Below are 14,619 nucleotides of genomic sequence, written 5' to 3' on the forward strand. Positions count from 1 at the left end.
GGAGAAAGACTTGCGAGGCGTGGAGGGTGGGGAATAGAAAATCAACACCAGAGACAATCTTCCAAGGCATTGATTTTTAGTTTACTTTTGATTCCATGAATTAAAAGAAATACTGACTTTCCATCGACGAAGTAAAGTAGTAAGTGTATTTTTGAGCTTTATTATGTTGGCTCTGTAAGACTGCTTATTCAAATAATGTAATCAAGACTGCTTAGTACACTTTTTTCTAACAGTAGTCGTAGTATTAGTATCAAGTTGTAGTAGTAGTAGCAGTCGTAGCTTCGGTAGCAGCAGTACCACTAGCGAACTTCCATCAACTGCAGTCGAAATAGCAGTCATATTTGTATTTGAAGCTGTACAATTAACACTAGTTAATCAATAGAAGTTGTTGCAGTTTTATGCAAAGAAAAGAATACAGTGATACCTCGGTTCTCGAACATAATTCGTTCCGGGAGGACGGTCGAGAACCAAATTGTTCGAGAACCGAAGCAATGAAACCCATAGGAAATAATGGAAACTGAATTAATTCGTTCCCAGCCCCAGAAAATGCCTATTTACTGGCCTAATTTGTATATAATATGTAGACAAACATGAGTCTCAACAAGAAATAAGAAATAAAAGTGTATTTATTAAAACAAAAACAAAAAAACAAAAAAACAAAAAAAAATGTACAGTACAGTACAGTACAGTAAATTGTGATTCATTACTGTACCTGTACCAAACTTTATGGCAGGAGGAATGAATGTGAGGAGGAGGGAAGGGGATGGTTATTGTCACTGATGACGCAAGCAAGGCGCGCTGGGCAGAATGAACGCCATTCGGCTCAACTCGGCTCATCTCGGACGTTCGGATGTTCGAGTTCCAAATATTTGTTCGAATTCCAAGACAAAATTTTCTCGAATTTCCTGGTCGAATACCGATTTGGTCGAAAGTCAAGGCGTTCGAGAACCGAGGTATCACTGTATACTGGTTCTTGTGACCATTCTCTGTATTTTGTGGCGGCATATATAAATCGTTTACAACAGTTTGGAGTAAATGTTGTTTCTGTAACAGGCTTGTGTTTGCAAGTTTTAAAATATAGACTGGCACAATATGTGCGCTTATAAATCAGCATTTTCAACCAACGAAAAAAATAAACTTCGATCTCTTTTCTATCGATCACCACAAAATCTTTTCTAATCCAGATAATTATTACTGCCTAAATATTTTAAAATTCTACTTCTCAAAATGACTCGCGTGTATTTCTTTTGCAACGAAATCTGCGCCAGGCTGGTTGTGGAGTGATCAGCTTAAATTAAATGTAGCCCTGATGGGTCACGAGTACTACATGGCGAGATTTTGTGGACTAAATTTCCTATAGTATACTGTAACTAAAAACAACATTTCTTTTAAAGTAAACAACCGTCACCACCACCTACACCACCCCAATCACGATCTGCCACCATCTTCTTAAGTCCCCTGGGAGGCCACAGGCCCGTCAGTCCTATCGCAGTACTAAATATTTCGAATTGATTGAATCCTGCAGTTAAATACAACTTTCACTTTCCTTAATTGAAAAAAAAAATGCAATTCAAGCAGACGTGTGCATTTATACATAGAATTCAACAACATTAGCTCGGCACATAAACCCAAGCGCAGGCACGAGGTCAAGGTTTTGTGGTCTCTGGATTTAATTCATAACGGAACTTGATAGATTACATTACCCTAATCAAGCTCACGACCAAAACTGTCAACGATCAATAGTGACCTTCCCTTGGTATCTGGTGTTGCACGTTTGTGCTTTGATAATTTCTCGCTATAGTAGTTTTGATTTTTTTCAAATTTTGATTTTTTGTGTGTGTTTTTTCGTCTCACTTGAGGTGTCATACTTTTACGACAACAAAACTCACTGTCGTGGAACGCTGAAAAGGTTCAAACTCGTGAAATGTTGCCCCTTCACTAGTGCAGCTACTATATAAGACCAACATCTCGCACCAACATTCCAGCCATCGCACGAAATACGAGGTCAGCGTTCGGAATAACTTCTAACAGCCAAGTTTTCATTCAGACCGATGTTCATCTACTGATATTTAAAGTTAATCATTTTGAGAAAAACATTATGTGTGCGGCACTAGTGGAGAGAAAAATCTACGATTCATAATGTTATGCTGTTTTATTTTACCACAAGCGTTCTGTGTTCATCGTTTTTGACAGACGAATGGCCTCATAAGACGATGTATCCAAAGTTTGAAGTGAGGGGAGTCTGCAGCTTGTTACTGCTGTGCGCATGTCAGCCAAAATAAAAAAGAAATTTGTGAAGTTGTTTGCCTTTCTGTGTTAAAGAAGTCGGAGAAGATTCGTGTTTTCTGTAAGGTTAGCTCGAAAACAAGTCTGAAAAACAGTTGCGGCATAAAAGAGAGAGGGGTGTGTGTGTAAGAGAGAGAGAGAATCCGAAGATAGAAAGGAGAGAGGGAGAGAGAAAGAAAAAGAGGGGGAGAGAGACAATACGAAAAAATAAAATACAAATTCGATTGTCAGTGCTAACTCCAGTGTGAACATTTTATTCAATATGACCTGACTGAAGAAGTACTTACCGATGAATTTTTAAAAAAAACGAGTACAATCTTGCACAAAACCCAGATATTTAACATCTTCAATTTGCCCTCCTCAAACTCTAAATGCTTTTTGAAGAAAATGGTCGAACTGTTTTACTCTTCCTATGTCTCAATTCAGCAAGACTCAAAACCGTAATTTTAAAGGCTTAAAAAGTAAAGTTGGTACTCAACTTATCGTCTGCAGATATGTCGTCTGGTAAAAGAGGCGGTAATGGAGCAATTGTAAAACCAAAGCCTACTATTCTCCCCACCTTCGCCTACTCGAAAAGATTCTGAAAAAATAAAGTCTCGCGACGACGACTATGTTGAAAGGCGGGATCCTGAAAAACGAGGAAGAGAGAGTAGATGCATCCGACATACACGAAAATGTTTTAACACGAGTTAACGAAGCGCTCGCACAGACCAGTAAATGTGGCACCTGTGAAAACACCTACCTGCGGCCTATGCTGCCGGCACTCGTGACAGCCATCTCAGTTGCCATCGCAGAGTCGCTTGATCGCCACTTCAAGCCGCAGGCTACAGCTGTCACCCAACGAGACAACCTGCAGGACATGGAGCAGCGAATGCAGAGTGGAGTCCTACAACTCGGTTACCAGCAGGACTGGCTAGAAGCATATTTTCGCGATGAATCCATCAGAATATCAGGAGTAGATGAGATGCCAGATGAGAATGTCGAAGAGAAAGTGATAAAAATCTTCAGCGACTGCGGCGAGGATATTTCTGTACTGCATCGCACTGGACAGAAACGCAACCATAGAAACAGACAAATTATCCTCAAATTCGTCTCGAGTGAAAAATAAATAAAATAGAGAAATGATGACAAAGAAGTAAACTTTGATGGACAAACCAGGCTACATGAACAAGACATACTTCAATGATGACACATGAACCAACTCGGAGAAAAACTCATGAAATACGTAAAGGCCTGGAGTATGGTCTACAGATGGTAAAATCTGGCGCTTTAAGAAGACACGCGTTGGTATATCCCCTTGAAAACCAGGATCGACCGTATTGCATTGAAACACCAGGTGACTTATTCAAACTTATCAAACTCAGTGCATGCGCGTGTAGACGTGCCAATAAGCAGGCGAGCGGGTGTGAGAGGGCTTGAGTCGGGTGAAGCGAACTAGCAGAAGTGCCCCGGCCTAACCCCACCCCCGGCGAGTTAGGCCCACCCTTCTCCCCGCCTCATTCTTCACAAACTGAAACTAGCAATAACTATCTCAACACTGTACTTTAACTGTTTGCGCTTTATCTTGGTGACCTTAAAACGCATATCTAAGCAGACTCTGTAAGTGGTCTCCCAGAATTAGCCAAACTGTCACCAAATAACCTTACAACTCAAGAAACTGATGTGCTTCTTTAACTATTTATATTACTATATACAGATGATACTGTCAGTTTCTCCGACACACCAGAAAACTTCCAGAACCCTTACAGCATGCAAAAATACTTTGACAAGTGGAACCTGACAATTAACCCAGACTAAGCTAAAATAGTTATAGTTTCTAGAGGTAAAATATGAAAGAAACCATTATTAATATATAATGGTGACCCATTATTTATATATAATGGTGAGAAACTTGAAATAGTAGACTATTATTTTCTATCTTGGCCTGAAATTGAATTATAATAACTAATCTCTTGTAGCACAAAAAGACTTCTATGTATACGACAGAGCCTCAAGAGCCATGTTTGCCCTACTAAAAAAATGTAAACAGTCACAACTACCACTAGATATACAACTTGATATGTTTGACAGAATTATCCTTCAAATGCTTGCTTATGGTTGTGAAATATGGGCACCAGGAATTAATTATATTTGTGTCCAACTACAGCTAAGAATTTATATAATGATCATCAAAAGTCAAAATAAGAAAGTCCACCCCATCTTGCATGGTGTATGGCGAGTGTGGTCGCTTCTTATCAAAAGTAGAGTGCTCAGTTTCTGGTTTAAATTGATAAATGCAAATAATAGTAATAAACTTTCAAGCGTTGTATATAGAATACTCCACTTACATGAAACAAATATCCTAGCTATAGGATGCTCCATTTACATGAAATAAACAACCTAGCTAAAAGTCTAGTTATATCAGTACTATCCAGACTATACTGCAAGATCTTTGTCTAAGCGGAATATGGATCACCAGAAAAACATAAATATATCAAGTGATTGGTTTGAGAAGAAAGTAGATAGGTCCCTTCAGGACCAGAATATCCGGAGCTGTTAAGGAGAACTAGGCTCCAAACAAATATATTAAAATTATAGAATGTCTAAAAGTACCTTTCTACTAAAACCCTACTTGAAAATACTCCCCCTTCCATGATTATCTCCCTTTAATAAAACAGGTAATTGAATAACCATTGTCCAATGAATAAATGTAGGCTAATACCCCTAGAAATGAACGGTTCGGTACAGTTTGTATTTAGGGGATGAATTCCATTACCTATTTAACTGTTAAAAAATTTAATGATCAGTGTAAAAAATATTTACCAATTTAATTACTACTTAAAAAACTTATAAATGCTTATAAGTTTCAACAAATAAAAAGATCCTCAGATGAATTGATAGCATGTGTATGTGTGTGTGTGGGTGGTTGTAAGTGAGATATTGTATATTAGAATGGAAGTGTGTTAATATGTACAATACTCGTTGAAGGTAAAGAAATAATAAAAAACACAGAATGTATAAGATGGACAGTGAGAGAGAGAGAAACAAAAGCATGTTTATAATTTGTTTACTTGTGTTCATATGCTTTAATTTACTTGACTACTTGTGCAGGTACACATAAGGAGGCTGGAAGAAGGAAAGAATGAGTGGATGATGGAAAGAATTAATTTGTATTCATTTTTCCCTTTTTATTTTCTGTTGTTGCTGCTGCTGTTTTTTATTAGCTGTCATAAACAAACCAGTGTGTGTATGGATCAGAAAATTTATTTATCAAGTGAAATAAGGATTTTAGTTCGGAGTGATAAATGCATACACAATTTTAAAAGATTAAATATTTAAGTTCGTGTACACACACACAGATATATACCCCAATGACGACCCTGGTTGTGCTCATTTGGGCCCAGCGATAAAACGATGAGATCAGAGTGACGTCCCTTTACACTGGAGATGGCGACCTTACGACAAGCAAAGGCGACTTTACGCCAAGAAATGAAACAGAAGCTGGCGAACATTACCAAGGAGGAAAAGGATAGACAATCAGACATTGTTATCAAAAAGGTACCCATTAGTAGGTTAGTAGAAATAAACAACAAACCACTTGCTTAAACATGTGGACTACAGTGATACCTCGGTTCTCGAACGCCTTGACTTTCGACCAAATCGGTATTCGACCAGGAAATTCGAGAAAATTTTGTCTTGGAATCCGAACAAATATTTGGAACTCGAACATCCGAACGTCCGAGATGAGCCGAGTTGAGCCGAATGGCGTTCATTTCAGCCCAGCGCGCCTTGCTTGCGTCATCAGTGTGAGTGCAGAGAGAGAGTCACGTTTTTGTGGAGAGAGTCATGAAATGTGTGCAAAATGGGCAGAAATCGCAAATTGTGTTGAACAACATCACCCTGATAAAGTGGTAGCCAATAGAGCAGTTAACATTTTTAATGACAATGTTATGTCCACTTTCCGCAAAATTTTGCAAAGGAGAAAAAAAACAGCAAACAATTGACTAATTCTTCCGTAAAGAAATCAGACAAGCAACTGCAGAGCAAGATTCTGATTCTCCTCAGCAAAAGATACAGAGAACAGAAACACCCAAAGAGCAGTTACCCTCTGTTTTTATTGAAGAGGACTCCCCTTCAAAACAATAACCATTTCCCTTCCCTCCTCCTTCCACATTCATTCCCTCCTGCCATAAAGTTTGGTACAGGTACAGTAAATGAAACACAATTTACTGTACTGTACAGTACATTTTATTTATTTTTTGTTTTTTTGTTTTAATAAAAACACTTTTATTTCTTATTTCTTGTTGAGACTCATGTTTTTCTACATATTATATACAAATTAGGCCAGTAAATAGGCATTTTCTGGGGCTTGGAACGAATTAATCCAGTTTCCATTATTTCCTATGGGTTTCATTGCTTCGGTTCTCGAACAATTTGGTTCTCGACCGTCCTCCCGGAACGAATTATGTTCGAGAACCGAGGTATCACTGTATTTTGTGAACAGATGCATTTACGCCATTCTCTTAAAGGGAGACAAAGTGATGGGAAAGGAAAATGCCGATGGTTTGAGTAGCCTCCCATAAACATACTGTTGTTTATATAGTTCCCTTCAATGATTATATATACGAAATGTACGATCTTTGCTCTTCCTGTCTTTATATCATTCGCATAGATACAAACTACTTTTCTTTTAAGATGACTATATTTATGCATCCGAAACATAATTAATTAACACAGTTAAAAGTTATCGTTTTGCATCAAGCATTTTTGTTTACAAGGGACACTTCTACCCTCTTGTAGTCCCCGACCTCTCTTTGCAGGTTCTACAGTCTCCAATCTTCGCCTCAAGCCAACGGTTGTCGCTGTTCCTCAACATGCCAGACGAAATCAACACCTTCCCGATTTTGCAAGCAGCCATGGCAGCAAAGAAAGCATGTTTTATTCCCCATTACCAGGGCCCAGTCATGAAGATGGTACACCTGGTCTCTTTGGAAGACTACTACAACTTGCCGCTGACCAAGTGGAACATTAAACAGCCGGCCGATAATGACCTTCGGCCAGATGCTGTGGACACAGGTATGTAGTTTATTATTTTATTATATATGTGCGTGCGTGTGTGATAGGAAGATGGTAGGTGGGTCAAGGGGATACTAAGCTAATAATTATTTGCATGATTATTTGCTTTTCCTCACAAGGCCAAACATCCTTCGTTTTAATTTCCTCGACTCAGGTGGCCTCGACCTGATACTGATGCCAGGTCTGGCCTTCTCCAGGCAAGGAGCTAGGCTGGGCAGGGGAAAAGGTTACTATGACAGCTATCTGCGACGCTGTCATGACTCTGGTGTGACTCCTCGCACAATGGCTCTGTCCTTCAGGGAGCAGCTGGTGGACCACGTGCCCACTGGTGAGCATGACTTTCTGGTGCAGGAAGTCGTGTGGGCAACAGAGGAGATGTAGGATTGGCGATCCCTTTCCCATCCTTCACCCGTGTCTGGCTGACCCTATTCGTATCCTGAAGAGTTTGAGGGTGGGAATTAATCCACTGGGGTGGATTTCAAAGCTAATTCTTGCGTCATTCCAGCTGATCGTGCCACGACGGGTTTAAGATGCTTACGAAATATATGCAGTGTTGACCTCACCTTTACAAAGGTTTACCTTGTGTTTGTTCCTTAAAGGCCGAAGTCGAAATGGGCGTGTTTTCAAATGGTTTCGTCCGTGCGAGGGAAGGTAGGAGTACACGGGGTCAGTACCAGCGGTCAGTCTTCCCTAATTGCTACCCTGGCCCGAGCAAAGTGGAGATCGCAAGCGATAAACCGTCTTTCTCAGCCGAGTACTGGTGTTGGCGGTGAGAAAGCTGAAGTGAAACGGGTTGCAACTGAACATACTGTCAGGGTTAGGGTTGTCCTACCAGACAAAGTGAGGCGAAACGGCTTCTATCTGAACATACTGTCTTTCCTTACATCTTTCTTTACTCATAAGAGGGGATAATAATATCTAATATTTTCAGTTCATTCCTCCTGATGACTGACCTAAAGTACACCTCGGTTTGAGTGCAATGTTCGAACTTTTACAAATGGCCAACAACCGAGAACTGGACGCGGAGAAGACTTGTATAATCAAAAGGGTTAGGACCAGTTTAGCACCCCTGGTTTTGTTTGTGTGTTCTCCCTTGTGAGAGAGAGGACAGGAAAGGAGACAAAGGCAAACAACCCAAATAACACAAACAAAAAGGCAATGGAATTTTTAAACTTAGGTTTTATTCATCTTGTTTAGGTTTTTTTTTTATTCCCATTGGTGACCGACATACGGCACTGCATCTGGGTTTGGGTACAGTGTTCGTACTTTTTGCACAACGCAAGTGGGCATCACTTCACGCCTGTGGCACAGCATCCATTCACCTTCTGCCAGAGCGATTTTTCTATCCAGGTATCTCCTGTCCCTCCAGAGTCCTACGAATTCTAGCATTTGTATATATGCTATTCCGAATTGCTCGATTTTGAGGACAAGCCGCCTGTCCCTTCCCGATAAACTCGACGTCGCGACCTCCTACTGTTATGCAGGGTTCCTGGAAGCAGTGTGGACATTCAGGTGTCGCGTCTGGTCCGGGGGGCAAAGTTTCTCCACCCTCACTGGCCAGTACATCGCCATCCCGCGTATCCGTATTCACTGGGTATCTTCCTCCTAAAGAAAAGTGTACAAAATCATGTGTATAATTGTAAAATCCATAAAATTTCATTTGTGCCCGCACTCACCGCACGCTTTATCTCTCATGCAAAGATGTATATCTATCCATTATCTATAGTAATACAGTAGAATACATATATATATATATAATACAGTGGAATACAGATATGGAATGACTTACGTTTTCTAGAAGTTTGGTGTGGGAGTCGTTCGGCATTATAGGACCAGCCATTTATTTCAAACAGCTGACGAATTGCCCTCTCCTTTTCTTCATCTAAATCCCGCAGTATCACAGAGAAACTCATTGTGAATGAAAAAAAAAACTTGTACTCAAACTAGCACGACACATACTATCATCTGGAGCTCGTCGTCCCCACTAGGTGACAGTTATTTTGCAAATGAAAGAATGTACCTTGCGTACATTACGTCGGGGATCATCCCCATTCAATATAAAAAATTTTCTAATTTTGCCAATTCGGGACATGTGAATGATGCCTTTTTGAGAAAACGGCTTCCACGGTTTTCTGCAGTCGTTGACTTCTTGAAGCGCCAGTCCGTCGCAGCTGCACTTGCAGCAGAACAGTCTCCTGTGGACGACGGGATCAGTGTGATGACAGATGCACGGCACGCTTGTCGGAAAAATTCGTATCACACTGATCATGTTACTTTAGGACTGTCGACTCACAAGGTTGTAAACCTCCAGCACATCACCAAAGAGGACGACGTGTGCACCCAGCGGCACGAGGCAGTGGGATGTGAGAGGATGTATGCAAGTATGAATGAGTCAGGTGTTAGAATTCAAGAACACGTTCACGATCGTAACGTGACAATAAATAAGTTAGTGAAAAATAAAGGTGTAGAAACATCAACGAGAGTGGCACGTCGCTAAGAGTATCAAAGCTGGGATGAAAAAACTTTCGCAAGGTAGTAAAGTCAACATCGGCAAGACGTGGCATCCTCAGCTCAGTGACAAGACAGCAGCGGTCAGAGATCATGTGTACTGGTGTATAGATCATTGCGATGGCGACCCTGTGAGACTTAGGCACTTGTTGGATGGATGTATTACACATTTCCAAAACATCCACGACAAGTGTAACCTAGCCTCACCTTGCAGGCAATCGCTCTATATACCGTCTCTAATAGTGCTGACGGATCCTGCTGCTGTCAAGCTGCTGAGCGACTTTCTACACGGCCATGTTTTGTATAAACATCCTGAGGATTACGTGATGTCTAGGGACACATTTTATGTTGAAAGTTTTAATAATATATGTCTGATGTATCTGCCTAAGCGTGTTCATATTAAAAGCCCGATGCACTATGACATGCGCATGGGTCTCGCTGTTTTAGACTGGAATGAACACGTTGATAGAGACTCTACTTCCAATTATAACAAAGCAAGTGTACAACACAATCGGAGACAGCTTGGACAACGCACTTTAAAAAAGAAAACTTATAATTTAGTAGAGGATATCTGGAGATGTATCACTGAACAATACAAACTTGATTCCGAACATGAAGAAAACACATTAATTGAAACAGACAGTAGTTCTGATGAAGATTTGGAAATGAATAATATAATTTAAATAACAAAATCCAACCATCATTGATAAATGAGATAATAATTTTACCATCGATATTTGCACTTTCAAAACTGAAATTATTCTAACCACGGTACAACTCCACACGGACACATGTATTGTCTTTATAGACATGTTCATTCCAGTCTAAAACTGCAAGACCCACTCGTATGTTATCGCTGATTTTTATCTTGTTCACTTTACGTTTGTTATTCTGTGATATCAATTATATCAGTAATAGTGTTAAATTTTGTGCTTCCATTGTTATACTGGTGATTTTGCTTTGTTATGTATCAATCTGTATCACAGTGCCTCCAGCCATTGATTTTGTTTGAAAATTCAGTTGTTTTTATTTTCGTGTCATTTCAGCTGTTCATTCTTCTCTCCTTTGTATATTCTAGTTTTGTTTGTTGGTGGAGAATACATTCAGTCCGAACCCTGACAGTGTGTTCAGTTGGAAACTTTTTCACTTCAGCTTTCTGACCGCCAACACAAGTACTCAGGTCAGAAAGACATTGCATTGCTCGGTTAGAGCCTGTGACAGTAGGTTCACACAGAAGTCTTTTCGCCTCAGCGATCAGACCCTGCGGCAAGTACAATGGTCGGGTGAGGAAGAAGTTTTATTGCCAGGCTACTCGGCGGTGCCTGTGATGTCCACCCCGCCTTTTGTACGGGTAGTAATTGGAGACGACTGGCCGCTAGCAGTCCGCACCGCGTGTACTCCTACCTTCCCTCGCACGGGCGATACCACTCACTTCACTCAGGAGGGAAAACTTCGGCACAAGTTAGTACAAAGGTACTTTTATCATTGCGACAGACTTTGGTATCATTCCACTATGCAAAATGATTGAACATTACATACGTTGTTCCATATACCCCTTAAAATCTACTAGGTAGATTTTCATTTCATTCATATTATTATCTCATTGTGACGGTGCGAGTTGCTGATCTGAATGTTTCTGATAAATTTACTTTTATATCTAGGCGTGTTCGAACTTTACCATGACGCGAGTGAGTGGTAGAAAGTTTGACCTGTGTGGGATTTGTGCATCAGTTGTTTTGCGATTAGTCACAAAATCCATCCCTTGATTTTTTTTAAACTAAACTATGACCTAAACATTCTCTTTAATCGTGTATTTTGGTATATGACTTAAGATACTATGGTTACATTCTATGTACATCTTGGCCAGTGATTCCGAAATTATCATCAAAGCTACGGTTAAAAGCGATAATAAAACGCTTGTTGTGATTACAGGGCTATTCTTGATGAAATGATCATTCGTCCAAATTCGTAAAATTTTTTTATTACTGTTTTTCATTGCGGTGCTTTTGAAGTTACAGGTCTGCTGGGCAGGAGAAGTTGGAGGTAGAATAGCGTACATTGTATTATGGTAAAAATTGTTGTTAATGAATCGTCAGCATTACTTGTTCTGTATACTAAACAACAGCTGTCATGTCTCGATAAGCGATGAAACAACTGTGTATACTTTTTTTCTGTCGTTTGTTTTTAATGGGCAAAGGGTGAACAAATAAAGGTTTTTGAAAATGTCCCTATCTTCGCCTCTTTCTTTCTTTACCTCCATTTTCTACTTGTGCATTCACACACATTTTAATTTACATCAGTTGTCAAGTTGCTTGAGAACTCACAAACATTTAGAACATCTAGCGTGCACGAAATTCAGCAATTCAGAACCATATGTGAAAAATATCTCACAGACTATCACAACCCTCAGACACTTGTGAGCACACGATTCAGGGTTCAAGCGATTACAGATTTAAAACATGCAGATAATATATTTTGCAGCCGGAAGTAGTGCAAGCTCATACAGATGCAGGCAGGTCTGCAGATAACTCCCCGTCTCGCGATGGCTACAGCCCCCGCTGGTATCACACAAGCTCTAGATTGGGAGGGCAGGTATTTATTATTTTATGCCTATTGCAAATCTCTGTTTACTGTGATCTTGTGGCAGCCCCGCGGCAGAAGCACATATGTTGCGATCCCACAGAGAATCCTTAACAGGACTCAAACATTGTCATAGGAAAAAAAAATTGTCAGTGATTAGATGGTTGGCGTCGAATTAAGAAGTGAGCAAATGCTTGTTCGGGGACAGTACAGGTCAGTCTATTTGGTAAGCCAGGAGACTGCTGTTGCTGTGGTTCTCAAAAGAATGATACAAGCAAAATTAATGCAGCTGTCACAAGTTGTTGCACGTGCTCAAAATTTTCAGCTTAGTGACGAAAACTTATGTGTCTATATTTTTTAATCACTTCTGCATGTTCTCAACCCACGAACTTGTATTAATGAACTGGTTGCAGACGATTTTTTTCCCAGTTAACTATAAAGCTTCCGGTTTAGTCACATCCACCGAGACTAACAGCGGAGAACTTTGTAAGAGGCTCAGCCAATGGTTCTTAACCTTGTTTGAGGTACCGAACCCACAAGTCTCATATGCACATTCACCGAACCCTTCTTTAGTGTCATCACGAATTGCGGGTATGTCTTGACCTCCGTGGCGGAGGTTCCGCCGAACCCCTGAGACCGACTCACCGAACCCCTAGGGTTCAATAGAACCCCGGTTAAGAACCACTGGGCTAAGCGTTGGTCTCGGCAGTCACCAATCCACTTATACACGTCCGTGCTCAACCTAAAAGAATGGATTGACTGAGGCACAAAACTCCATGCTTATTTTTTTTAAGCTTTATTTAAACTTTCCACACACAAAAATCACATTCCAAACCGAATGCCATCAAATCTGTTGCTATCTTCTTAACCTAACAGTATAAGATGACATAACAGTATAACATGACAATATCTGCAATAATCACCCTTTACTAACAGCACGTGACAATAGTCTTCCGCAAGGTTCTTTATTTCACATCACAATTATTATTATTCATCAAAGAAGGCTCTCTACTTGATGCGCGTTATCTTCGACGATTTTACAAACTTGGCTCAGTTTCGTGACCTCTGAGCTCAAACTATATCCCCCAAATTCCAATTTCACTGTGGAAGGCTTTTACGATTACGATTACGATTACGATTACACTACGACTGCTGTATTGTCAAAGAAGAAGACGACTCGAGAGACAATGTGATCAATTAGCATTCGAAAGAACAGCAAAATTATAAATGCGTCTTCTCAAGCAGTAACGCCAATAATAATTCCGGTTCACTATGTCGTTATTTCAGGGTATACACGGCGATATTTACAGTATATTTCAGTTTCATGCATGTTCTTGGTCTGCCACTACTTCGCGAAAATTGTTGAGCCAATTAAAATTACGTTCTTCCCTTCTCTCCTCCACTACCCCCTCTTTCACCCCATTTGTCATCATTTTAAAAGAGCCATTTGATCAGCAGTCAAAGTTATCACCATCCACTTCGTTTGTGACTCAAGTTTAATCATCAGATTCTTGACCTACCGTTGCCTTGCTTTTAAAACTAAACTTCTCCATGCCTGATCAGGTAAGTAAAGGGGTTGTCTGATATCGGGGTGATCTATTTTTTTCTGTTTTGTCGCTGCGTGCACATCGATAACACCTACTACATGCTAGCAACATAAGAACAGAAGGAGCCAACACACTTCTGTGGTCAGCAGGGTAACCTGAGAGGTTCAAGACATGCACTTAGTACCGCTTAGTTACAGGAGTCAACATAGGGAATAGTCACATACCTCCAGTCCACAGCAGCGGCTCAAGATTGGCTTAGGGAACTCTCTATTTCGTGTATATCTCCACTCGGAAGTGGTATATATCTACGAGCTAAATCTCTTCTTTAAGGTGTGGTGTGACAAGGAAATTCCATATTTTCCCTGTTAACAGATGTACTGCTTACTTTAAGAACATACTGCTTTAAACAGAAAACTGGTTTTCCCTTATCCATGAATTCAGCATACATCGAAATGTTCATTTCCCGATATCTTCTCCACAAGGGTGGTTTCTTTTTCACAAAATGTGAAAAATTGTGTACACATTCACCAAACAAGGAAACCGAGCAGGAAGTGAATAGTGAATGCTGTCGACCACAAACTCTGTTTCGATCGCTCAGCCTTATGTCCGGTTTTCAAGCTAATAGGTTTTCGCTTCTAGACCC

The 14,619-nt window shown here is 40.3% G+C and overlaps 2 protein-coding genes across 2 annotated transcripts; one reads left to right on the forward strand and one right to left on the reverse strand.

The window, feature by feature from the left end:
* Positions 1-5,700: 5,700 nt before the first annotated feature.
* On the forward strand, positions 5,701-7,933 carry LOC112554613 (5-formyltetrahydrofolate cyclo-ligase-like). Its single transcript, XM_025222503.1, has 3 exons — positions 5,701-5,823; positions 7,086-7,341; positions 7,496-7,933. Exons 1-3 carry the CDS (start codon positions 5,713-5,715, stop codon positions 7,720-7,722), a joined length of 594 nt encoding a protein of 197 aa, XP_025078288.1. The 5' UTR covers positions 5,701-5,712; the 3' UTR covers positions 7,723-7,933.
* A 606-nt stretch (positions 7,934-8,539) lies between these two features.
* LOC112554614 lies at positions 8,540-9,288 on the reverse strand. The gene is made up of 2 exons (XM_025222504.1): positions 9,131-9,288; positions 8,540-8,946 (listed from the first exon to the last, which is right to left on the reverse strand). Exons 1-2 carry the CDS (start codon positions 9,252-9,254, stop codon positions 8,684-8,686), a joined length of 387 nt encoding a protein of 128 aa, XP_025078289.1. The 5' UTR covers positions 9,255-9,288; the 3' UTR covers positions 8,540-8,683.
* Positions 9,289-14,619: the final 5,331 nt, after the last annotated feature.

Source organism: Pomacea canaliculata, linkage group LG13 (genome assembly GCF_003073045.1).
Source record: "Pomacea canaliculata isolate SZHN2017 linkage group LG13, ASM307304v1, whole genome shotgun sequence".
NCBI lineage: Eukaryota > Metazoa > Mollusca > Gastropoda > Architaenioglossa > Ampullariidae > Pomacea > Pomacea canaliculata.